Consider the following 27,860-nt stretch of genomic DNA (forward strand, 5'->3'; position numbering starts at 1 on the left):
TCACTCTGAGACTTTGAAGTATTTGCTGCAGCTTTTGTGGAGTGATGGGTAATGATGCTTCGAGGGTGTCAGTTGTCTATATGCACACAGGGTCCCTGGTTCGAGCCCGGGTTGGGGCGAGGGGACGGATGAAAGTTAAACTGTTACACATGGAGAGAGAGACCGTGAGAGAGAGTGATAAAGGGAGAGATACTGATGTATGTGTGGTTAGGGTACAGTTGAAGTCGGAAGTTTACATACATTTAGGTTGGAGTCATTAAAACTCGTTTTTCAACCACTCCACAAATTTCTTGTTAACAAACTATAGTTTTGGCAGGTCGTTTAGGACATCTACTTTGTACATGACACAAGTAATTTTTCCAACAATTGTTTACAGACAGATTATTTCACTTATCATTCACTGTATCACAATTCCAGTGCGTCAGAAGTTTACATACACTAAGTTGACTGGGCCTTTAAACAGCGTGGAAAATTCCAGAAAATGATGTCATGGCTTTAGAAGCTTCTGATAGGCTAATTGACATCATTTGAGTCAATTGGAGGTGTATTTGTGGATGTATTTCAAGGCCTACCTTCAAACTCAGTGCCTCTTTGCTTGACATCATGGGAAAATCAAAATAAATAAATAAATAATTTTTTTGTAGACCTTCACAAGTCTGATTCATCCTTGGAAGCAATTTCCAAACACCTGAAGGTACCACGCTCATCTGTACAAACAATAGTATGTAAGTATAAACACCATGGGACCACGCAGCTGTCATACCGCTCAGGAAGGAGACGCGTTCTGTCTCCTAGAGATGAACATACTTTGGTGAGAAAAGTGCAAATCAATCTGAGAACAACAGCAAAGGACCTTGTGAAGATGTTGGAGGAAACAGGTACAAAATTATCGATATCCACAGTAAAATGAGTCCAATATCGATATAACCTGAATGGCCGCTCAGCAAGGAAGAAGCCACTGCTCCAAAACCGCCATAAAAAAGACAGACTATGGTTTGCAACTGCACATGGGGGCAAAGATTGTACTTTTTGGAGAAATGTCCTCTGGTCTGATGAAACAAAAATAGAACTGTTTGGCCATAATGACCATCGTTATGTTTGGAGGAAAAAGGGGGAGGCTTGCAAGCCGAAGAACCTCATCCCAACCGTGATGCACGGGGGTGGCAGCATCATGTTGTGGGGGTGCTTTGCTGCAGGAAGTACTGGTGCACTTCACAAAATAGATGGCATCATGAAGATGGAAATTATGTGGATATATTAAAGCAACATCTCAAGACATCAGTCAGGAAGTTGAAGCTTGGTCGAAAATGGGTCTTCCAAATGGACAATGATCCCAAGCATGCTTCCAAAGTTGTGGCAAAATGGCTTAAGGACAACAAAGTCAAGGTATTGGAGTGGCCATCACAAAGCCCTGACCTCAAGCCTATAGAAAATCTGTGGGCAGAACTGAAAAAGTTTTTGTGAGCAAGGAGTCCTACAAAACTGACTCATTACCCTATACCCCCAACTAGGAGACAGGTATCATTACCATATACCCCCCACTAGGAGACAGGTATCATTACCCTATACCCCCAACTAGGAGGCAGGTATCATTACCATATACCCCCCACTAGGAGACAGGTATCATTACCATATACCCCCACTAGGAGACAGGTATCATTACCATATACCCCCACTAGGAGACAGGTATCATTACCATATACCCCCACTAGGAGACAGGTATCATTACCATATACCCCCCACTAGGAGACAGGTATTATTACCCTATACCCCCACTAGGAGACAGTGGGAAGCATTATTTATTTACAACACCACTTGTGGCTAGCTCTCCAGGCCTCGGACTAAGCTATATCAACATGGTATGTCTCTGTAGCTCTCCAGGCCTAGGACTAAGCTATATCAACATGGTATATCCCTGTAGCTCTCCAGGCCTAGTGCCACACGGTATCTCTCTGTATGGTTATTCAAATGATCAAACTGACCCAAGGGAAAAAGGACCATATAAGGATGAGACAGCAGTGGGTATGTCTGCATCCCAAATGGCACCCTTTTCCCTACATAGTGCACTACTTTTGACCAGAGTAGTGCACTATGTAAGGAATACGGTGCCATTTGGGACACATCCAGGCTGCTGTCTCATCCATACAAGGCACTGGATGTGTCCCAAATGGCACCGTATTCCTTACATAGTAGGATGAGACAGCAGCCTGGATGTGGGGTGTGAACTACAGTGCCTTGTAGGATGAGACAGCAGCCAGGATGTGGGGGTGAACTACAGTGCCTTGTAGGATGAGACAGCAGCCTGGATGTGGGGTGTGAACTACAGTGCCTTGTAGGATGAGACAGCAGCCAGGATGTGGGGGTGAACTACAGTGCCTTGTATGGATGCGACAGCAGCCAGGATGTGGGGGTGAACTACAGTGCCTTGTATGGATGCGATAGCAGCCAGGATGTGGGGGTGAACTACAGTGCCTTGTAGGATGAGACAGCAGCCAGGATGTGGGGGTGAACTACAGTGCCTTCAGAAAGTATTCCCTCACCTTGATGTTTTTCACATTTTGTTGTGTTATAAAGTCATATTAAAATGAGTTAAATTGTGATTTTGTTGTGTTATAAAGTCATATTAAAATGGGTTAAATTGTGATTTTGTTTGTCAACTATTTACACAAAATAATCTGTAACTTCAAAGTGGAAGAACATTTTGAATATTTTTGTATTTTATTCATGGGAAAATAAAACGGTAATATATGCTAATTAGATAAGTATTCAAACTCCTGAGTTTAGAATGCTAGAATCACCTTTGGCAGCGATTACAGCTGGGAGTCTTTCTAGGTGAGTCTCTAAGAGCTTTACACACCTGGATTGTACAAATATTTGCACATTATTATTTCTAAAATTCTTCCAGTTCTGTCAAGTTGGTTGTTGATCATTGCTAGACAGCCATTTTCTAGTCTTGTCATAGATGTTCAAGACGATTTAAGTCAAAATTATAACTAGGCCACGAAGGGACATTCAATATTGACTTGTATATTTGGCCTTGTGTTTAAGGTATTTGTCCTGCTGAAAGGTGAATTTGTCTCTGAATGTCTGGTGGAAAGCAGATTGAACCAGGTTTTCCTCTAGGATTTTGCCTGTGTTTAGCATTATTCTGTTACTTTTTATCCTAAAAAACGAGTCCTTGCCAATGACAAGCATACCCATAACATGATGCAGCCACCACCATGCTTGAAAATATGAAGCGTGGTACTCAGTGACGTGTGTTGGTTTTGCCCCATAACATAACACTTTGTATTTAGGATCAACAGTTCCTTTCTTTGCCACGTCTTTTGCAGAATTACTTTAGTGCCTTATTGCAAACAGGATGTATGTTTGGGAATATTTGTATTCCTTCCTTTTCACTCATTTATGTTAGTATTGTGGAGTAACTACAATGTTGTTTGTCCATCCTCAGTTTTCCCACGATCACAGCCATTAAACTCTGCAACTCTTTTCAGTCACCATTAGCTTCATGAGCGGTTTCCTTCCTCTCTGGCAACTGAGTTAGGAAGTGCGCCTGTATCTTTGTAGTGACTGGGTGTATTGATACACCATCCAAAGTGGAAGTAATAACTGCACCATGCTGAAAATGATTTTTTTTTTCATTCCCATCTACCAATAGTTGCCGTTCTTTGCTGGGCATTGGAAAACCTCCCTCTTATTTGTGGTTGAATCTGTGCTTGAAATTCACTGCTCGACTGAGGGACCTTACAGATCATTGTATGTGTAGAGTAAAGAGATGGGGGTAGTCATTTTAAAATGATCTTAAACACTATTATTGCAGTCAGAGTGAGTCCATGCAACTTATTATGTGACTTGTTAAGCACATTGTTACTCCTGAAGTTATTTCGGCGTTGCCATAACAAAGGAGTTGAATACTTATTGATTCAAGACATTTCCGCTTTTCATTTTTTAAATTATTTTTGTAAAAAATGTCTTCATTCATAATTCCATTATGGGATACTGTGTGTAGATCAGTGACACAATCCATTTTGAATTCAAGCTGTAACACAACATAATATGGATAAAGTCAAGGGGTGTGACTACTTTCCGAGGGCCCTGTTGTTACACTGTTGTTACACACACACCTCATTCTCTATATAGAGCACTACTTTTGACCAGGACCCATAGGAGAAAGTGTGCTATTTGCATGTCATTCTAGAGGTTGTGTTATTCACGCACACCAGCGGTGGCCCCCCACAGAGTAAAATAACATGTGACACACACGCACACACACACACACCAGCTTAACGCACTGTTACCTATGTAGTTCTAGCGCCCCCTAGCGGTAACCTTCTATCTTGTTTACAGGAGCGCCAACAGAAGTGTGCTTATGAAACCAAAGCAAAGCGGTAGCGCCGTTAACCCAAATTATCAGAGGAGAACTTGAACAACCGCGAATGGGTTTGGACAAGTTCTGCAGTGCGGACGGTTCCGACCCGTTTTGGGTAAGTTCCACTGTTGCCACCGAGCTAGTCAACTCTCCTGCTGTCTTTAGCTGCTTTACAATGTTGACGCCTTACAGTTGTTTTCCCAGCTTGCTGTTAGCGGCTTTGCTTGTAATGACAGTGTCCGCCTGAACTAAGCATGGTAATATCACACAACGTTACTGTTCTGTCTTTGGTAACACTGGTGTTAGCTAACAGTAGCTAGCTAGGCTAGCAAGGCCGTCGTTAATTATGCCGGTTGACTTGAGCTAACTAGCTAAGCTTCATTTCATTCATAATGTGTGAAATAGAGAGGTTGAAATAACGTGGTAGTGCATTTTTAAAAAGGTATATCACTATCAATAAAAGTCGACAATCGTTTTTATTGTGAAGTTGTGTCTAGCTAGCTTAACAGCTTTCGGTGATTTTTAAAACACCATTGATTCCTATTATGTTAGCTAACCTGCTAGCTTAAACTCACTGTAGTCTAACAACTTTAATTCGAGACTCACACTACCTCTGCTCTGTTGATGATAGAGCAATGTGTTTCGATGAAATGTTCGCTCGGTAACTTTCCTGACATAACACCCAGGTATGATGGCAAGCCTGTCTTGCTAGCAAGGTCCACAACACAAGAACACTTACAGCAAGTCTGTCAGCTGTTGCAAGATGGCATTGTTTGTTTAAACCTGTACACACCATCCACTGCGAGTAGCAGCAACATAGAGAGGACATTATTATTACATGAGCTCGATAGAAACCCCCCCCCAAAACTAACTAGAAACCTAAACCTGTGGAATCCAACCAAACTTGTTATGGCACTGAACTAGAAGATTAACTGGGCCAGTCAGTTAAAGAACAAACTCTTATTTACAATGAAGGCCTCCCCCCGGGGCCAAACCCTAACGATGCTGGGCCAATTGTGCGCCTCCCTATGGGACTCCCAATCACGGCCGGTTATGATACAGCCCGGGATCAAACCAGGGTCTGTAGTGACGCCTCTAGCACTGAGATGCAGTGCCTTAGATCGCTGCCCCACTCGGGAGCCCAAAAGAGTTACACATGTTTGAAGTGACACATACTGTCATGTCATGTAGATAGATTCTATCTATGTGCGGTCATAACATGCAGTATATTGCCTAATAAGTCAACTGTCAGCTAGCCTGGCCAGATAGGCCATGATGAGCAAAGCCCTAAGGAATTTAGCTACAAGTGTTAGAGGTCCATTTGCCCAAATGTTAATAACAGGGTATAGGTCTAATTAGTGTTAGGCATAGTCTCGCTAAGCAGACGGGTTGCCCTGCCTTCCACAATGTTCCAGCTGCTGTTCTAGGTTTGGGATTTCAGAGACTGTTAGGCCTAATAACACACATTTTGTCAATAAGGTCTATGGCTTCCTGAGTTATGATAACATGCAATCTCATCACCCAGTCCCACAGCCCTTTGGAACCTGTTATAAGAGACCTGGTAGTGTGATTGTACACTTCTATATTCTACAGGGCTTTGTTGTCTACTCACTGGCTCAGTTATTGAACCAAACAAATTCCACAGGGGTCAGGAGGGCTCGTCTTGAAGCCAAAGGGTATTGAGACAAGTGCTTTCCAAAATCACTGAACTGGTCACTGGTCATGAGTACCTTGGAGTCGCTTGTTCTTTAGCAGCCATGAAAACAAGATTAAACAGTAGGGTTATTGAACACGTACACAGTATGACTCGGGATTCAGGTAAAAAACAGCTGCCATAACATGTGTCATAACATGTCTCAGTGATCTGTCAGTGTTGTCTTGTGTTGTGTTGTCTCAGTGTTGTTGTCTCAGTGTTGTTGTCTCAGTGTTGTGTTGTCTCAGTGTTGTCTCAGTGTTGTGTTGTGACAGTGTTGTTTCATGTCAGTGTTGTCTCAGTGTTGTCTCAGTGTTGTGTTGTGACAGTGTTGTTTCATGTCAGTGTTGTCTCAGTGTTGTTTCATGTCAGTGTGGTCTCGTGATTGTGTTGTCTCAGTGTTGTCTCGTGATTGTGTTGTCTCAGTGTTGTCTCAGTGTTGTCTAAGTGTTGTGTCAGTGTTGTGTCAGTGTTGTCTCGTGATTGTATTGTCTCAGTGTTGTCTCGTGTTCGTGTTGTCTCGTGATAGTGTTGTCTCAGTGTTGTATTGTGTCAGTGTTGTGACAGTGTTGTCTCAGTGTTGTGTTGTTTCATGTCAGTGTTGTCTCAGTGTTGTATTGTGATAGTGTTGTGTCAGTGTTGTTTCAGTGTTGTCTCGTGATTGTGTTGTCTCAGTGTTGTCTCGTGATTGTGTTGTCTCAGTGTTGTCTCAGTGTTGTCTAAGTGTTGTGTCAGTGTTGTGTCAGTGTTGTCTCGTGATTGTGTTGTCTCAGTGTTGTCTCGTGATTGTGTTGTCTCAGTGTTGTCTCAGTGTTGTCTAAGTGTTGTGTCAGTGTTGTGTCAGTGTTGTCTCGTGATTGTATTGTCTCAGTGTTGTCTCGTGTTCGTGTTGTCTCAGTGTTGTCTCGTGATCGTGTTGTCTCAGTGTTGTATTGTGTCAGTGTTGTGACAGTGTTGTGACAGTGGTGTGACAGTGTTGTCTCAGTGTTGTGTTGTTTCATGTCAGTGTTGTCTCAGTGTTGTATTGTGATAGTGTTGTCTAAGTGTTGTGTCAGTGTTGTTTCAGTGTTGTCTCGTGATTGTATTGTCTCGTGATTGTATTGTGATAGTGTTGTGTCAGTGTTGTCTCAGTGTTGTGTCAGTGTTGTCTCAGTGTTGTGTCAGTGTTGTGTCAGTGTTGTGTCAGTGTTGTCTCAGTGTTGTGTCAGTGTTGTCTCGTGATCGTGTTCGTGTTGTCTCAGTGTTGTGTCAGTGTTGTCTCAGTGTTGTCTCGTGATCGTGTCAGTGTTGTCTCAGTGTTGTCTCAGTGTTGTCTCAGTGTTGTCTCGTGATCGTGTCAGTGTTGTCTCAGTGTTGTCTCAGTGTTGTCTCAGTGTTGTCTCAGTGTTGTGTCAGTGTTGTGTCAGTGTTGTGTCAGTGTTGTGTCAGTGTTGTCTCAGTGTTATAAATGCCTTATGAACTCAGGATTTTAGTAAAGTGTTATCAAACAATACAGCCAAAAGCGCCAGGCTTTAGGAAAGGAACGAGAGGGGAAGGTGTGTCTGTGTGTGGCAGGCCTGACACCCTGCCTCCGGTTCCCTCCTCTGTGCCAAGGCAGGAATGTTTATGGGTTTTATTAGAAACACCTCAGTCACTGGGATGAAGAACAGACGCTGTGGTCGTCCACACACACACGCACACGGACACGCACACGGACACGCACGCACACACACACACACACACACAGTGACTAGAAGTGTCTGTTTCCACACAAGGTGTAGCTATGTAGCCTGGTGTCTGAATGTATTTGTCTCTGTAGCTCTACTAACATTAGGCCTTGTCATAATTCACTGTCTGAACACAGCAGTCTGAGGCTGTGTCCCATAGGGCACACTATTCCCTAAAGAGGGCACTACTTTTGAACCCCAAATGGCACCCTATTCCCTGTATAGTGCACTACTTTTGACCCCAAATGCTTCCCTATTCCCTATATAGTGCACTACTTTTGACCCCAAATGGAACCATATTCCCTGTATAGTGCACTACTTTTGAACCCCCAATGGCACCCTATTCCCTGTATAGCGCACTACTATTGACCACAAATGGAACCATATTCCCTGTATAGTGCACTACTTTTGACCCCAAATGCTTCCCTATTCCCTGTATAGTGCACTACACTTGCCCAGGTCCCATAGGGTGTCATTTATTAGCCTGTCCTGTCTGGTTGCCAGTCTCTCTCTTCTTAGGTCACCATGTCCTTATCAACACTATGTTGAATGAGCTGCTGTGTCTCTCAGTCATCTGTCATTTAATCCCCCCCCCCCCTCAGGATTGGAACCGTACGTGGCACGTGGGTAACCCAGATCTGACCCAGTGCTTTCAGAACACAGTGCTGGTATGGGTCCCCTGTCTCTACCTCTGGGTCTGTGCCCCGATCTATTTCCTGTACCTCAAAAGCCATGACCGGGGCTACATATGCATGACCCACCTCAACAGAGCCAAAACCGTGAGTCCAGGGGGGGGGCTGTGTGTGTGTGTGTGTGTTTTTATAGGGAGAGTCTGGGGTGGTGTGTGTGTGTGTGTGTGTGTGTGTGTGTGTGTGTGTGTGTGTGTTTATAGGAAGAGTCTGGGGTGGTGGCTGTGTGTGTGTGTGTGTGTGTTTATAGAGAGAGTGTGTGTGTGTGTGTGTGTGTGTGTGTGTGTGTGTGTGTGTGTGTGTGTGTGTGTGTGTGTGTGTGTGTGTGTGTGTTTTTATAGGGAGAGTCTGGGGTGGTGGGTGTGTGTGTGTGTGTGAGTGTTTATAGGGAGAGTGTGTGTGTGTGTGTGTGTGTGTGTTGTGTGTGTGTGTGTGAGCGTTTATAGGGAGAGTCTGGGGTGGTGTGTGTGTGTGTGTGTGTGTGAGTGTTTATAGGAAGAGTCTGGGGTGGTGGTGTGTGTAGGTGTCCATGTGTTTCTGCATGTGTCTGTGTGATCTGTGTTTCCTGTGTTATCTGTGTCTGCCTGTCTCCACGGTTCTTACAATGAGATAAGACCAGCATCCCGGAGTCGCCTCTTCACTGTTGACGTTGAGACTGGTGTTTTGCGGGTACTATTTAATGAAGCTGCCAGTTGAGGACTTATGAGGCGTCAGTCTCTCAAACTAGACACTCTAATGTACTTGTCCTCTTACTCAGTTGTGCACCGGGGCCTCCGACTCCTCTTTCTATTCTGGTTAGAGCCAGTTTGTGCTGTTCTGTGAAGGGAGTAGTACACAGCATTGTACGAGATCTTCAGTTTCTTGGCATTTCTCGCATGGAAATAGCCTTAATTTCTCAGAACAAGTATAGACTGACAAGTTTCAGAAGAAAGTTCTTTGTTTCTGGCCATTTTGAGCCTGTAATCGAACCCTCAAATGCTGATGCTCCAGATACTCAACGAGTCTAAAGAAGGGCCAGTTTTATTGCTACTTTAATCAGGACAACAGTTTTCAGGTGTAATAACATAATTGCAAAAGGGTTTTCTAATGATCAATTAGTCTTTTAAAATGATAAACTTGGATTAGCTAACACAACGTACCATTGGAACACAGGAGTGATGGTTGCTGATAATGGGTCTCTGTTCGATCCAGAGTGACTTCTTAAACTAGAATTTACCTCTCCACTATCTCCTCCCTACACTAGTAGGATATATACATCACTACCACTATCTCCTCCCTACACTAGTAGGAGATATATCACTACCACTATCTCCTCCCTACACTAGTAGGAGATATCCATGGTTGCTGATAATGGGCCTCTGTACCCATATGTAGATATTCCATAAAAAATAATCCGCTTCCAGCTACAATAGTCATTTACAACATTAACAATGTCGACACTGTATTTCTGATCAATTTGAAGTTATTTTAACGGACAAAAAATGTGCTTTTCTTTAAAAAACAAGGACATTTCTAAGTGACCCCAAACTTTTGAACGGTAGTGTATATAGCAAGACATTTTTTCTCTGAACAACCAAAGAAACATATATAGGAAGCTAACACTCTCTCTCTCTGAACAACCAGAGAAACATATATAGCAAGCGAACACTCTCTCTCTCTCTCTCTCTGAACAACCAGAGAAACATATATAGCAAGCTAACACTCTCTCTCTCTGAACAACCAGAGAAACATATATAGCAAGCTGACACTCTCTCTCTCTGAACAAGCAGAGAAACATATATAGCAAGCTAACACTCTCTCTCTCTGAACAACCAGAGAAACATATATAGCAAGCTAACACTCTCTCTCTCTGAACAAGCAGAGAAACATATATAGCAAGCTAACACTCTCTCTCTCTGAACAACCAAAGAAACATGTATAGCAAGCTAACACTCTCTCTCTCTGAACAACCAGAGAAACATATATAGCAAGCTAACACTCTCTCTCTCTGAACAAGCAGAGAAACATATATAGCAAGCTAACACTCTCTCTCTCTGAACAACCAAAGAAACATGTATAGCAAGCTAACACTCTCTCTCTCTCTGAACAACCAGAGAAACATATTTAGCAAGCTAACACTCTCTCTCTCTCTGAACAACCAGAGAAACATATATAGCAAGCTAACACTCTCTCTCTCTGAACAACCAGAGAAACATATATAGCAAGCTAACACTCTCTCTCTGAACAACCAGAGAAACATATATAGCAAGCTAACACACTCTCTCTCTCTGAACAACCAGAGAAACATATATAGCAAGCTAACACTCTCTCTCTCTCTCTCTCTCTCTCTCTCTCTGAACAACCAGAGAAACATGTATAGCAAGCTAACACTCTCTCTCTCTCTCTCTGAACAACCAGAGAAACATATATAGCAGGCTAACACTCTCTCTCTCTGAACAACCAGAGAAACATATATAGCAAGCTAACACTCTCTCTCTCTCTCTCTCTCTGAACAACCAGAGAAACATGTATAGCAAGCTAACACACTCTCTCTCTCTGAACAACCAGAGAAACATATATAGCAAGCTAACACACTCTCTCTCTCTGAACAACCAGAGAAACATATATAGCAAGCTAACACACTCTCTCTCTCTGAACAACCAGAGAAACATATATAGCAAGCTAACACTCTCTCTCTCTCTCTCTCTCTCTCTGAACAACCAGAGAAACATGTATAGCAAGCTAACACTCTCTCTCTCTCTCTCTGAACAACCAGAGAAACATATATAGCAAGCTAACACTCTCTCTCTCTCTCTCTCTCTCTGAACAACCAGAGAAACATGTATAGCAAGCTAACACTCTCTCTCTCTGAACAACCAGAGAAACATGTATAGCAAGCTAAAAACTCTCTCTCTCTGAACAACCAGAGAAACATGTATAGCAAGCTAACACAGTCTCTCTCTGGACATCCAGGAGAGTCAGGGTAGCCTAGTGGTTAGAGCGTTGGACTAGTAACCAAAAGGTTGCAAGTTCAAACCTAACTAAATAAAAAAATAAAGGTAAAATAAAGTAAAAAAATAAACATTTCAGAACAGTCTCTCTCTGAACAACCAGGAGAGTCATTTCAGAACAGTCTCTCTCTGAACAACCAGGAGAGTCATTTCAGAATAGTTTCTCTCTGAACAACCAAGGAGAGTCATTTCAGAACAGTCTCTCTCTGAACATCCAGGATAGTCATTTCAGAACAGTCTCTCTCTGAACAACCAGGAGAGTCATTTCAGAACTCAGGCTTCTCTGTGTGGTAGAGTGTCTGACAAGACAATATCCTGACACACACCTCATTAAAATATCTAATTTCCTCTTCCTTCATCTGCAACCCAAATGGTTCCTTATTTCACGCACTACCCCTAGGGCCCTGGCCAGAAAGGCTCTGGGCAAAAGTAGTGAGGAATGAGTATCCTAGAGTAGCAATAACATCCTAGATGCCTCCTGCTGTTGTGCCACTTAAACTTGACCCCTCAGCTGCTCCAGGGTCACTGCCCTGCGGCCGGCCGGTGAGGTTGTGTGTGTGTGTGTGTGTGTGTGTGTGTGTGTTTGGGTGCATGTGTTTCTCCAGGAATGGGGTTTGAGGCAAAATATGAATTTCCATGATCTGAAAATGCACAATAAAGTCTTCTTCCTGCTCTCCTCTCATCCTCTCCTCCAGGCAGTAGGTTTTCTCCTGTGGATCGTCTGCTGGGCAGATGTGTTTTACTCTTTCTGGGAAAGAAGCCAACATGACAGCGGTGCCCCCTCCTCCACCCAGGCACCTGTTTATCTGGTTAGCCCCACCATGCTCGGCATCACTATGGTAACAACCAACACTGTTTATCTGGTTAGCCCCACCATGCTCGGCATCACTATGGTAACAACCAACACTGTTTATCTGGTTAGCCCCACCATGCTCGGCATCACTATGGTAACAACCAACACTGTTTATCTGGTTAGCCCCACCATGCTCGGCATCACTATGGTAACAACCAACACTGTTTATCTGGTTAGCCCCACCATGCTCGGCATCACTATGGTAACAACCAACGCTGTTTATCTGGTTAGCCCCACCATGCTCGGCATCACTATGGTAACAACCAACGCTGTTTATCTGGTTAGCCCCACCATGCTCTGCATCACTATGGTAACAACCAACGCTGTTTATCTGGTTAGCCCCACCATGCTCGGCATCACTATGGTAACAACCAACGCTGTTTATCTGGTTTGCCCCACCATGCTCGGCATCACGATGGTAACAACCAACACTGTTTATCTGGTTAGCCCCACCATGCTCGGCATCACGATGGTAACAACCAACACTGTTTATCTGGTTAGCCCCACCATGCTCGGCATCACTATGGTAACAACCAACACTGTTTATCTGGTTAGCCCCACCATGCTCGGCATCACTATGGTAACAACCAACGCTGTTTATCTGGTTAGCCCCACCATGCTCGGCATCACTATGGTAACAACCAACGCTGTTTATCTGGTTAGCCCCACCATGCTCGGCATCACTATGGTAACAACCAACGCTGTTTATCTGGTTAGCCCCACCATGCTCGGCATCACTATGGTAACAACCAACACTGTTTATCTGGTTAGCCCCACCATGCTTGGCATTACTATGGTAAAAACCAACACTGTTTATCTGGTTAGCCCCACCATGCTCGGCATCACTATGGTAATAACCAACACTGTTTATATGGTTAGCCCCACCATGCTCGGCATCACTATGGTAACAACCAACACTGTTCATCTGGTTAGCCCCACCATGCTCAGCATCACTATGGTAACAACCAACACTGTTTATCTGGTTAGCCCCACCATGCTCGGCATCACTATGGTAACAACCAACACTGTTCATCTGGTTAGCCCCACCATGCTCGGCATCACTATGGTAACAACCAACACTGTTTATCTGGTTAGCCCCACCATGCTCGGCATCACTATGGTAACAACCAACACTGTTTATCTGGTTAGCCCCACCATGCTCGGCATCACTATGGTAACAACCAACACTGTTTATCTGGTTAGCCCCACCATGCTCGGCATCACTATGGTAAAAACCAACACTGTGGGCTGGATCAAAAGGGTCTTAGCTGGGGGGGGGAGTGGTCGGCTTGTAAGGTTCTTAGCTGGGAGGGGAGTGGTCGGCCTGTAAGTGTCTTAGCTGAGGGGAGTGGTCGGCCTGTAAGGGTCTTAGCTGGGGGGGAGTGGTCGGCCTGTAAGGGTCTTAGCTGGGGGGAGTGGTCGTCCTGTAAGGGTCTTAGCTGAGGGGAGTGGTCGGCCTGTAAGGGTCTTAGCTGGGGGGAGTGGTCGGCCTGTAAGGGTCTTAGCTGGGAGGGAGTGGTTGGCCTGTAAGGGTCTTAGCTGGGGGGAGTGGTCGGCCTGTAAGGGTCTTAGCTGGGGGGGAGTGGTCGGCCTGTAAGGGTCTTAGCTGGGGGGAGTGGTCGGCCTGTAAGGGTCTTAGCTGGGGGGAGTGGTCGGCCTGTAAGGGTCTTAGCTGGGGGGGAGTGGTCGGCCTGTAAGGTTCTTAGCTGGGGGGGAGTGGTCGGCCTGTAAGGGTCTTAGCTGGGGGGGAGTGGTCGGCCTGTAAGGGTCTTAGCTGGGGGGGAGTGGTCGGCCTGTAAGGTTCTTAGCTGAGGGGGAGGGGGGGGGAGTGGTGTAGCCACAGTACCCAGTATCTAGTGATTCAATACAATACTGTGTCTACCAGTACCCAGTACCTAGTGATTCAGTATAATACTGTCTACCAGTACCTAGTGATTCAATATAATACTGTCTACCAGTATCTAGTGATTCAGTATAATACTGTCTACCAGTATCTAGTGATTCAGTATAATACTGTCTACCAGTACCTAGTGATTCAATATAATACTGTCTACCAGTATCTAGTGATTCAGTATAATACTGTCTACCAGTATCTAGTGATTCAGTATAATACTGTCTACCAGTATCTAGTGATTCAGTATAATACTGTCTACCAGTATCTAGTGATTCAGTATAATACTGTCTACCAGTATCTAGTGATTCAATATAATACTGTCTACCAGTACCCAGTATCTAGTGATTCAGTATAATACTGTCTACCAGTATCTAGTGATTCAATATAATACTGTCTACCAGTATCTAGTGATTCAGTATAATACTGTCTACCAGTATCTAGTGATTCAGTATAATACTGTCTACCAGTATCTAGTGATTCAGTATAATACTGTGTCTACCAGTATCTAGTGATTCAGTATAATACTGTCTACCAGTATCTAGTGATTCAGTATAATACTGTCTACCAGTATCTAGTGATTCAGTATAATACTGTCTACCAGTATCTAGTGATTCAGTATAATACTGTCTACCAGTATCTAGTGATTCAATATAATACTGTCTACCAGTATCTAGTGATTCAGTATAATACTGTCTACCAGTATCTAGTGATTCAATATAATACTGTCTACCAGTACCCAGTATCTAGTGATTCAGTATAATACTGTCTACCAGTATCTAGTGATTCAGTATAATACTGTCTACCAGTATCTAGTGATTCAGTATAATACTGTCTACCAGTATCTAGTGATTCAATATAATACTGTCTACCAGTACCCAGTATCTAGTGATTCAGTATAATACTGTCTACCAGTATCTAGTGATTCAGTATAATACTGTCTACCAGTATCTAGTGATTCAATATAATACTGTCTACCAGTATCTAGTGATTCAGTATAATACTGTCTACCAGTATCTAGTGATTCAGTATAATACTGTCTACCAGTATCTAGTGATTCAATATAATACTGTCTACCAGTACCCAGTATCTAGTGATTCAGTATAATACTGTCTACCAGTATCTAGTGATTCAGTATAATACTGTCTACCAGTATCTAGTGATTCAATATAATACTGTCTACCAGTATCTAGTGATTCAGTATAATACTGTCTACCAGTATCTAGTGATTCAGTATAATACTGTCTACCAGTATCTAGTGATTCAGTATAATACTGTCTACCAGTATCTAGTGATTCAATATAATACTGTCTACCAGTACCCAGTATCTAGTGATTCAGTATAATACTGTCTACCAGTATCTGGTGATTCAGTATAATACTGTCTACCAGTTCCCAGTATATAGTGATTCAGTATAATACTGTGTCTACCAGTATCTAGTGATTCAGTATAATACTGTCTACCAGTATCTAGTGATTCAGTATAATACTGTCTACCAGTACCCAGTATCTAGTGATTCAGTATAATACTGTCTACCAGTACCCAGTATCTAGTGATTCAGTATAATACTGTCTACCAGTATCTAGTGATTCAATATAATACTGTCTACCAGTACCCAGTATCTAGTGATTCAGTATAATACTGTCTATCAGTATCTAGTGATTCAGTATAATACTGTCTACCAGTATCTAGTGATTCAATATAATACTGTCTACCAGTACATTTACATTTAAGTCATTTAGCAGACGCTCTTATCCAGAGCGACTTACAAATTGGGTATCTAGTGATTCAGTATAATACTGTCTACCAGTATCTAGTGATTCAATATAATACTGTCTACCAGTACCCAGTATCTAGTGATTCAGTATAATACTGTCTACCAGTATCTAGTGATTCAGTATAATACTGTCTACCAGTATCTAGTGATTCAGTATAATACTGTCTACCAGTATCTAGTGATTCAGTATAATACTGTCTACCAGTATCTAGTGATTCAGTATAATACTGTCTACCAGTATCTAGTGATTCAGTATAATACTGTCTACCAGTATCTAGTGATTCAGTATAATACTGTGTCTACCAGTATCTAGTGATTCAGTATAATACTGTCTACCAGTATCTAGTGATTCAGTATAATACTGTCTACCAGTATCTAGTGATTCAGTATAATACTGTCTACCAGTATCTAGTGATTCAGTATAATACTGTCTACCAGTATCTAGTGATTCAATATAATACTGTCTACCAGTATCTAGTGATTCAGTATAATACTGTCTACCAGTATCTAGTGATTCAATATAATACTGTCTACCAGTACCCAGTATCTAGTGATTCAGTATAATACTGTCTACCAGTATCTAGTGATTCAGTATAATACTGTCTACCAGTATCTAGTGATTCAGTATAATACTGTCTACCAGTATCTAGTGATTCAATATAATACTGTCTACCAGTACCCAGTATCTAGTGATTCAGTATAATACTGTCTACCAGTATCTAGTGATTCAGTATAATACTGTCTACCAGTATCTAGTGATTCAATATAATACTGTCTACCAGTATCTAGTGATTCAGTATAATACTGTCTACCAGTATCTAGTGATTCAGTATAATACTGTCTACCAGTATCTAGTGATTCAATATAATACTGTCTACCAGTACCCAGTATCTAGTGATTCAGTATAATACTGTCTACCAGTATCTAGTGATTCAGTATAATACTGTCTACCAGTATCTAGTGATTCAATATAATACTGTCTACCAGTATCTAGTGATTCAGTATAATACTGTCTACCAGTATCTAGTGATTCAGTATAATACTGTCTACCAGTATCTAGTGATTCAGTATAATACTGTCTACCAGTATCTAGTGATTCAATATAATACTGTCTACCAGTACCCAGTATCTAGTGATTCAGTATAATACTGTCTACCAGTATCTGGTGATTCAGTATAATACTGTCTACCAGTTCCCAGTATATAGTGATTCAGTATAATACTGTGTCTACCAGTATCTAGTGATTCAGTATAATACTGTCTACCAGTATCTAGTGATTCAGTATAATACTGTCTACCAGTACCCAGTATCTAGTGATTCAGTATAATACTGTCTACCAGTACCCAGTATCTAGTGATTCAGTATAATACTGTCTACCAGTATCTAGTGATTCAATATAATACTGTCTACCAGTACCCAGTATCTAGTGATTCAGTATAATACTGTCTATCAGTATCTAGTGATTCAGTATAATACTGTCTACCAGTATCTAGTGATTCAATATAATACTGTCTACCAGTACATTTACATTTAAGTCATTTAGCAGACGCTCTTATCCAGAGCGACTTACAAATTGGGTATCTAGTGATTCAGTATAATACTGTCTACCAGTATCTAGTGATTCAATATAATACTGTCTACCAGTACCCAGTATCTAGTGATTCAGTATAATACTGTCTACCAGTATCTAGTGATTCAGTATAATACTGTCTACCAGTATCTAGTGATTCAGTATAATACTGTCTACCAGTATCTAGTGATTCAGTATAATACTGTCTACCAGTATCTAGTGATTCAGTATAATACTGTCTACCAGTATCTAGTGATTCAGTATAATACTGTCTACCAGTACCCAGTATCTAGTGATTCAGTATAATACTGTCTACCAGTATCTAGTGATTCAATATAATACTGTCTACCAGTATCTAGTGATTCAATATAATACTGTCTACCAGTATCTAGTTATTCAGTATAATACTGTCTACCAGTATCTAGTGATTCAGTATAATACTGTCTACCATTACCCAGTATCTAGTGATTCAGTATAATACTGTCTACCAGTATCTAGTGATTCAGTATAATACTGTCTACCAGTATCTAGTGATTCAGTATAATACTGTCTACCAGTACCCAGTATCTAGTGATTCAGTATAATACTGTCTACCAGTATCTAGTGATTCAATATAATACTGTCTACCAGTTCCCAGTATATAGTGATTCAGTATAATACTGTCTACCAGTATCTAGTGATTCAGTATAGTACTGTCTACCAGTATCTAGTGATTCAGTATAATACTGTCTACCAGTACCCAGTATCTAGTGATTCAGTATAATACTGTCTACCAGTATCTAGTGATTCAGTATAATACTGTCTACCAGTTCCCAGTATCTAGTGATTCAGTATAATACTGTCTACCAGTATCTAGTGATTCAATATAATACTGTCTACCAGTATCTAGTGATTCAGTATAATACTGTCTATCAGTATCTAGTGATTCAGTATAATACTGTCTACCAGTATCTAGTGATTCAATATAATACTGTCTACCAGTATCTAGTGATTCAGTATAATACTGTCTATCAGTATCTAGTGATTCAATATAATACTGTCTACCAGTATCTAGTGATTCAATATAATACTGTCTACCAGTATCTAGTGATTCAGTATAATACTGTCTATCAGTATCTAGTGATTCAGTATAATACTGTCTACCAGTACCCAGTATCTAGTGATTCAGTATAATACTGTCTACCAGTATCTAGTGATTCAGTATAATACTGTCTACCAGTTCCCAGTATCTAGTGATTCAGTATAATACTGTCTACCAGTATCTAGTGATTCAGTATAATACTGTCTACCAGTATCTAGTGATTCAATATAATACTGTCTACCAGTATCTAGTGATTCAGTATAATACTGTCTATCAGTATCTAGTGATTCAGTATAATACTGTCTACCAGTACCCAGTATCTAGTGATTCAGTATAATACTGTCTACCAGTATCTAGTGATTCAGTATAATACTGTCTACCAGTATCTAGTGATTCAGTATAATACTGTCTACCAGTATCTAGTGATTCAGTATAATACTGTCTACCAGTATCTAGTGATTCAGTATAATACTGTCTACCAGTATCTAGTGATTCAGTATAATACTGTCTACCAGTATCTAGTGATTCAGTATAATACTGTCTACCAGTACCCAGTATCTAGTGATTCAGTATAATACTGTCTACCAGTACCCAGTATCTAGTGATTCAGTATAATACTGTCTACCAGTACCCAGTATCTAGTGATTCAGTATAATACTGTCTACCAGTATCTAGTGATTCAGTATAATACTGTCTACCAGTACCCAGTATCTAGTGATTCAGTATAATACTGTCTACCAGTACCCAGTATCTAGTGATTCAATATAATACTGTCTACCAGTACCCAGTATCTAGTGATTCAGTATAATACTGTCTACCAGTACCCAGTATCTAGTGATTCAGTATAATACTGTCTACCAGTATCTAGTGATACAGTATAATACTGTCTACCAGTACCCAGTATCTAGTGATTCAGTATAATACTGTCTACCAGTACCCAGTATCTAGTGATTCAATATAATACTGTCTACCAGTACCCAGTATCTAGTGATTCAGTATAATACTGTCTACCAGTACCCAGTATCTAGTGATTCAATATAATACTGTCTACCAGTATCTAGTGATTCAGTATAGTACTGTGTGAATGTAGTCAGTAGGAGGAGTAGTTTTTATAGTGTTATTAACACCTGGGCATGATTAGTACATGTTGGTAAGAGCGTGGCGCTAGCAACGGCAAAGTCACGGGTTCAATTCCCGCGAGGATCAAATGCATAATATTAAGCGTGTGTGCACTCACAAGTGGTGTCAGATCTTAATGGGATGTACGTGTTCTATGTGTATGTGTCCGTCCTGTGTGTGTATATGTCGTTCTAATGTGTGTGTGTGTATATGTCGTTCTAATGTGTGTGTGTGTGTGTGTGTGTGTGTGTGTGTGTGTGTGTGTATATATGTCGTTCTAATGTGTGTTTGTGTGTGTGTGTGTGTGTGTATATATATGTCGTTCTAGTGTGTGTGTGTGTGTGTGTGTATATGTCATTCTAATGTGTGTGGGTGTGTGTGTGTATATATATATGTCGTTCTAATGTGTGTGTGTGTATATGTCGTTCTAATGTGTGTTTGTGTGTGTGTATATGTCATTCTAATGTGTGTGTGTGTGTGTGTGTGTGTATATATATAATGTCGTTCTAATGTGTGTGTGTGTGTGTGTATATGTCGTTCTAATGTGTGTGTGTGTATATGTCGTTCTAATGTGTGTTTGTGTGTGTGTGTGTATATATATGTCATTCTAATGTGTGTGTTTGTGTGTGTATATATTTCATTCTAATGTGTGTGTGTGTTCTCTCCCCAGCTGCTAGCCACCCTCCTGACTCAGTATGAGAGGTTAAAAGGAGTCCAGTCTTCAGGGGTGATGCTCAACTTCTGGCTGGTGGCCGTCCTCTGTGCTACTGTCACATTCAGATCCAAGATCATACAAGCCATCAACGAGGTGAGAGAGAGACAGGTTGTGTGTTAGAGCTGGGACGATGAACCCAGAATGACAGACATAGGCTACCTCTTACTGTGGATTGTTCTAGAACTATAATTTGGAGTGATTTTGCTGCACAGTGTTCCTGTGGATTGTTCTAGAACTATAATTTGGAGTGATTTTGCTGCACAGTGTTCCTGTGGATTGTTCTAGAACCATTATTTGGAGTGATTTTGCTGCACAGTGTTCCTGTGGATTGTTCTAGAACTATAATTTGGAGTGATTTTGCTGAACAATGTTCCTGTTGATTGTTCTATAACCATTATTTGGGGTGATTTTGTTACACAACGTCCCTGTGGATTGTTCTAGAATCATAATGTGGTCAACAGTAATAGCCTATGCATTATGTTGATTCCTGCTATGAAACTCTCTGCCTGTTTTCTGTTTGTTTGGCTGTCGGCTTCTGACTCACTTCCTCTCTCCGCTGTGACACGGAGGAGGGAGAGATGCATTCTGAGAAGCATAATTATATGACCGTTGCTCAAAATGCTACTGTGTGGAAAAATACAGTTCTCAAAACAACTACTGTTGTTGTAGTTACAGAGAGTCACAGCTTTCTGGGAGTTTTCCAAGTATTTCTCACCTCTTAGTATTGTGTTCATGGCACCACTTTACAACCGGACTAGGCTGGAGTTAGTATGGTTTTGATGAACCCGCGGAGCTGAGCGGAGCGCGCCAGGCCTCGAGCTGGGAAGTTCCTGTAGGACATTAGGCTAATCTAGGCTAATCTATCTGTAAATATGATGTTGTTGCTAGATAGCCTTGTAGGCTAATTGATTAATCAATCTAGCAACAATATCATATTTACAGTTAGATTAGCCTACATAGCTATCTAGCAACAACATGTTTACAGTTAGATTAGCCTACATGGCTATCTAGCAACAATATGTTTACAGTTAGATTAGCCTACATGGCTATCTGGCAACAACATGTTTACAGTTAGATTAGCCTACATGGCTATCTAGCAACAACATGTTTACAGTTAGATTAGCCTACATGGCTATCTGGCAACAACATATTTACAGTTAGATTAGCCTACATGGTTACCTAGCAACACCATATTTACAGTTAGATTAGCCGACATGGTTACCTAGCAACAACATATTTACAGTTAGATTAGCCTACATGGCTATCTAGCAACAATATCATGTCTACAGTTAGATTAGCCTACATGGCTATCTAGCAACAATATCATGTCTACAGTTAGATTAGCCTACATGGCTATCTGGCAACAACATATTTACAGTTAGATTAGCCTACATGGCTATCTGGCAACAACATATTTACAGTTAGATTAGCCTACATGGTTATCTGGCAACAACATGTTTACAGTTAGATTAGCCTACATGGCTATCTAGCAACAACATGTTTACAGTTAGATTAGCCTACATGGCTATCTAGCAACAATATCATATTTACAGTTAGATTAGCCTACATGGCTATCAAGCAACAACATGTTTACATACATGGCTATCTAGCAACAACATGTTTACAGTTAGATTAGCCTACATGGCTATCAAGCAACAACATGTTTACAGTTAGATTAGCCTACATGGCTATCTAGCAACAACATGTTTACAGTTAGATTAGCCTACATGGCTATCTAGCAACAATATCATATTTACAGTTAGATTAGCCTACATGGCTATCTAGCAACAACATGTTTATAGTTAGATGAGCCTACATGGTAACCTAGTGACAATATCAATATCTACAGTTAGTTATCTAGTTTAGTGTTTTGAGGTTGCCCTTCCTCAGGGGGTGAATCATGTAGCCTACAGGCCAATATGCACTGAGATGTCAGCCAATTCTCTGAAGAGGCCAAAATAAATGTGATCATTGTGGATCCTTTTGACAGGTTGCACATCAACCACTCCTTCCCTTGGATATGTTGCATGGGAATATCTTACTTTTTGAATCGTAGTCTACCATCTCAGTTGTCCTACCTGGCCCTGGAAACACACGTCTAGAGTCCTGCTTGCTGATGTAACTGTCCATCAAAACAAAAAACAAATGTTGTTGACGACTTTGTTGTTATTGAGAAAAATAATGACATTTTCTTTCGTCATATTACTTTTTGTACAGACACACCTTCCCCACGAATGATTTAATGGAATTGATCACGGATTTATCATTATTGCTAAAAATGTTTACATTTATCGCGATATGGATTTCGGTCCACATCACCCAGTTCTAATTGTGTGTGTGTGTGGTTTTGTGTGTGTGTCTGTGTCTCTGTGTCTCTCTGTGTCTCGTGTGTGTGTAACAAGTAGAGTCCAGTCTTATTTTATTGCCAGTAAACTGTCTCAGACTTGTAGGTCTATGAAAGGTCTTTTTGAACAGTGTTTCCATGTTTCCTCCCAGCCGTCGACGGTGTGTGTGTTCAGATACACAACCTTCTACATCTACTACACACTGCTGCTCATCGCTCTGCTCCTGTCAGCCCTCTCAGACCAGCCTCCTCTCTTCTCAGAGGCATCCAAAGACGCTGTGAGTACACACACACACACACACACACACACAGAGACACACACACACACACACACACACACACACACACACACACACACACACACACACACACACACACACACACACACACACACACACACACACACACACACACAGAGACACACACACACACACACAGAGACACACACACACACACACAGAGACACACACACACACACACACACACACACACAGAGACACACACACAGAGACACACACACACACACACAGAGACACACACACACTGTCACAGTTTGACACACACACACACACACACTGTCACAGTTTGACACACACACACACACAGACACGCAGACACACACACACACACAGACACACACTGCCCTCTTTCTCTCTGGGTGTTTTTGTTATGTCTCTGCGTGTCGGCACATTGTGTTTGTATAAATTAGTGCATGCTGTGTGTGTGTGTGTTTAGCTGTGTGTGTGCTTGTATGAGTGCTTGCTGTGTCAAACAGTAAATGTTGTGTGACTGTGAGAAGTGTGTGTGGGATCTTGCTGTGTGTGTTAAGTGAATGCCAGCTGTGTGTGTTATTGTTCTAGCAACAGGTTAACCCGTTCCCAGGATCGGTTCTCTTGTGTTATTGTTCTAGCAACAGGTTAACCAGTTCCCAGGATCGGTTCTCTTGTGTTATTGTTCTAGCAACAGGTTAACCCGTTCCCAGGATCGGTTCTCTTGTGTTATTGTTCTAGCAACAGGTTAACCAGTTCCCATGATTGGTTCTCTTGTGTTATTGTTCTAGCAACAGGTTAACCAGTTCTCAGGATCGGTTCTCTTGTGTTATTGTTCTAGCAACAGGTTAACCAGTTCCCAGGATCGGTTCTCTTGTGTTATTGTTCTAGCAACAGGTTAACCAGTTCCCAGGATTGGTTCTCTTGTGTTATTGTTCTAGCAACAGGTTAACCAGTTCCCAGGATTGGTTCTCTTGTGTTATTGTTCTAGCAACAGGTTAACCAGTTCCCAGGATCGGTTCTCTTGTGTTATTGTTCTAGCAGCAGGTTAACCAGTTCCCAGGATTGGTTCTCTTGTGTTATTGTTCTAGCAACAGGTTAACCAGTTCCCAGGATCGGTTCTCTTGTGTTATTGTTCTAGCAACAGGTTAACCAGTTCCCAGGATTGGTTCTCTTGTGTTATTGTTCTAGCAACAGGTTAACCAGTTCCCAGGATCGGTTCTCTTGTGTTATTGTTCTAGCAACAGGTTTACCAGTTCCCAGGATCGGTTCTCTTGTGTTATTGTTCTAGCAGCAGGTTAACCAGTTCCCAGGATTGGTTCTCTTGTGTTATTGTTCTAGCAACAGGTTAACCAGTTCCCAGGATTGGTTCTCTTGTGTTATTGTTCTAGCAACAGGTTAACCAGTTCCCATGATTGGTTCTCTTGTGTTATTGTTCCACTCCCACAACAGAGACAGTCCAGAGATCAATAACAACATGGATACAGGTTTCCCTGTTAACAGTCTCACAATGGAACAGTCAGACCTTCCAGAGATCAGTAACAACATGGAAAGTGTGTGTGTGTCTCTGTGTGTGTGTCTCTGTGTGTGTGTCTCTGTGTGTGTGTGTCTCTGTGTGTGTCTCTGTCTGTGTGTGTGTCTGTGTGTGTCTGTGTGTGTCTGTGTGTGTGTGTGTGTGTGTGTCTCTGTGTGTGTGTGTCTCTGTGTGTGTGTGTCTCTGTGTGTGTGTGTCTCTGTGTGTGTGTGTGTGTGTGTCTCTCTGTGTGTGTGTGTGTGTGTCTCTGTGTGTGTGTCTCTGTGTGTGTGTGTGTCTCTGTGTGTGTGTGTCTCTGTGTGTGTGTGTCTCTGTGTGTGTGTGTGTCTGTGTGTGTGTGTGTCTCTGTGTGTGTGTGTGTGTGTGTGTGTGTGTGTGTGTGTGTGTGTGTGTGTGTGTGTGTGTTGAGGGTAACGTGTTTCAGTCTTATTACTTTTACGAGTAACTAAATAATATTACGAGTTGCTGTATTCAAATATTGGAATATTGTTCGTTACTTTTTTCTAGTGACACACTCGCGGTTTCCTTAATGATCCTTGAGCGAGTGGAGAAAGGCCGCTTGGAGAAATGTCACGATAGCTGGCCATAGAAATGGATAGAGTGCTCACCTCTGATCTCTGCTATTGATCGCTTCTGTGATAGACAAGCCCCATAGAGGGCTTCGCCGCCTAGCTAGCCATCTCTATGCTGTGGTCGCACTGGCAGCTGGAGAGAAAGATGTTTGAACGAACAAGAAATCTGTACAGAGGTTTAGTTTATATGTTAAGCTGTGCAAGATAACATCCCTTTAATAGGCTTGACACATCAGTGTAGACTAAAAGGGAGTTTTCTAACAGAAAACAATCTATTCCTACCTTTGTTTTTGTTAGTGTGTCTTTCTCAGCTGGAGGGAACACATTGTGTTTACTTGATAGCTACCTACACAAATAGCTAGAACAAAGTGTAAATAAAATTGTAAAAATTATTAAAAAGATTTAAAAGCAATACAAATAAAAGTTGTTCAGACAGCAGACCCTCGGAAATTACCACCGTCCCCCCCCTGTCCCCGTCCCCCTGTCCCCGTCCCCCGTCCCCCCTGTCACTGTCTTCCCTGTCCCCGTCCCACCGTCCCCCGTCCCCGTCCCACCCCGTCCCTGTCCCACCGCCCGTCCCCCTGTCCCCGTCCCCCTCCCCGTCCCACCGTCCCAAATGAACCATGATCAAGAAATGATTAATCAAATAGCCTCGTCTTCTCTTTAATGTTGTATGCCTATTCATATAGTTTGTACTTTATCATTAAACATTATCATAAGGCATTGTATAAAGACAGGCTTTCAATTTCATGATCAATGCATTGGCAAATGTCTGCAGTAATTGTAGATTATCAATTGGGACAATTTGTGTGCTATCAAGCCAAAAGAGGAGAATTTTTGAATCATTTACATTTACATTTAAGTCATTTAGCAGACGCTCTTATCCAGAGCGACTTACAAATTGGTGAATTCACCTTCTGACATCCAGTGGAACAGCCACTTTACAATAGTGTATCTAAATCATTAAGGGGGGGTGGTGAGAAGGATTACTTATCTTATCCTAGGTATTCCTTGAAGAGGTGGGGTTTCAGGTGTCTCCGGAAGGTGGTGATTGACTCCGCTGTCCTGGCGTCGTGAGGGAGTTTGTTCCACCATTGGGGGGCCAGAGCAGCGAACAGTTTTGACTGGGCTGAGCGGGAACTGTACTTCCTCAATGGTAGGGAGGCGAGCAGGCCAGAGGTGGATGAACGCAGTGCCCTTGCTTGGGTGTAGGGCCTGATCAGAGCCTGGAGGTACTGCGGTGCCGTTCCCCTCACAGCTCCGTAGGCAAGCACCATGGTCTTGTAGCGGATGCGAGCTTCAACTGGAAGCCAGTGGAGAGAGCGGAGGAGCGGGGTGACGTGAGAGAACTTGGGAAGGTTGAACACCAGACGGGCTGCGGCGTTCTGGATGAGTTGTAGGGGTTTAATGGCACAGGCAGGGAGCCCAGCCAACAGCGAGTTGCAGTAATCCAGACGGGAGATGACAAGTGCCTGAATTGAATGAATTGATTTCGATGGTTGACATTAGACTTGTGCGGTATCCAGATTGTCTTTAATACCGACTTTGTGCCATCCCGGGATATTCGGTAATACTGGCACTGAACACGAGGCGCTATTTTTCAAACCCCACTTGAGCCTCTGTAGTCCGAAAGGTTAGCAATGCTAACAAGTACATGTAAAATCCCCCCAGGGTTCCTCTGTAATATGAAAGGTTAGCAATGCTAACAAGTACATGTAAAATCCTCCCAGTGTTCCTCTGTAATATGAAAGGTTAGCAATGCTAACAAGTACATGTAAAATCCCCCCAGTGTTCCACTGTAATCTGAAAGGTTAGCAATGCTAACAAGTACATGTAAAATCCCCCCAGGGTTCCTCTGTAATATGAAAGGTTAGCAATGCTAACAAGTACATGTAAAATCCCCCCAGTGTTCCACTGTAATCTGAAAGGTTAGCAATGCTAACAAGTACAGTGGGGCAAAAAAGTATTTAGTCAGCCACCAATTGTGCAAGTCCTCCCACTTAAAAAGATGAGAGAGACCTGTAATTTTGATCATAGGTACACTTCAACTATGACAGACAAAATGAGGGGGAAAAATCCAGAAAATAACATTGTAGGATTTTTAATTAATTTATTTGCAAATTATGGTGGAAAATAAGTATCTAATTAAGAGAAAGTTAGAAAGGGTGCGTGTGTGTCCGTGCATGTGTGTGTGTGTGTGTGTGTCCGTACATGTGTCCGTGCATGTGTGTGTGTGTGTGTCCGTGCATGTGTCCGTGTGTGTGTGTGTGTGTGTGTGTGTGTGTCCGTGTGTGTGTCATTTACATTTACATTACATTTAAGTCATTTGGCAGACGCTCTTATCCAGAGCGACTTACAAATTGGTGAATTCACCTTATGACATCCAGTGGAACAGCCACTTTACAATAGTGCATCTAAATCATTTAAGGGGGGGTGAGAAGGATTACTTTATCCTATCCTAGGTATTCCTTGAAGAGGTGGGGTTTCAGGTGTCTCCGGAAGGTGGTGATTGACTTCGCTGTCCTGGCGTCGTGAGGGAGTTTGTTCCACCATTGGGGGGCCAGAGCAGCGAACAGTTTTGACTGGGCTGAGCGGGAACTGTACTTCCTCAGTGGTAGGGAGGTGAGCAGGCCAGAGGTGGATGAACGCAGTGCCCTTGTTTGGGTGTAGGGCCTGATCAGAGCCTGG

The 27,860-nt window shown here is 42.1% G+C and overlaps 1 protein-coding gene across 4 annotated transcripts in view; it reads left to right on the forward strand.

Moving 5' to 3' along the window:
- The first annotated feature begins 4,304 nt into the window (after window positions 1–4,304).
- The window catches only part of LOC135554749 (multidrug resistance-associated protein 1-like), a 91,972-nt gene continuing 68,416 nt past the window's right edge, over window positions 4,305–27,860 (forward strand). For 2 of the 4 annotated variants that reach the window (XM_064987179.1, XM_064987182.1), the window contains exons 1-5: window positions 4,305–4,484; window positions 8,371–8,547; window positions 12,143–12,286; window positions 20,409–20,546; window positions 22,950–23,075. In XM_064987179.1, coding sequence (XP_064843251.1) covers window positions 4,437–4,484; window positions 8,371–8,547; window positions 12,143–12,286; window positions 20,409–20,546; window positions 22,950–23,075 — 633 coding nt within the window. In that variant the 5' untranslated portion in view covers window positions 4,305–4,436. Of the gene's footprint in view, window positions 4,485–8,370; window positions 8,548–12,142; window positions 12,287–13,493; window positions 13,529–20,408; window positions 20,547–22,949; window positions 23,076–27,860 lie in introns of those variants that run through there. The other 2 variants (XM_064987180.1, XM_064987181.1) reach the window with 2 other exon arrangements.

This window comes from Oncorhynchus masou, chromosome 14, assembly GCF_036934945.1.
Source record: "Oncorhynchus masou masou isolate Uvic2021 chromosome 14, UVic_Omas_1.1, whole genome shotgun sequence".
In the NCBI taxonomy this organism is placed as follows: Eukaryota; Metazoa; Chordata; class Actinopteri; order Salmoniformes; family Salmonidae; genus Oncorhynchus; species Oncorhynchus masou.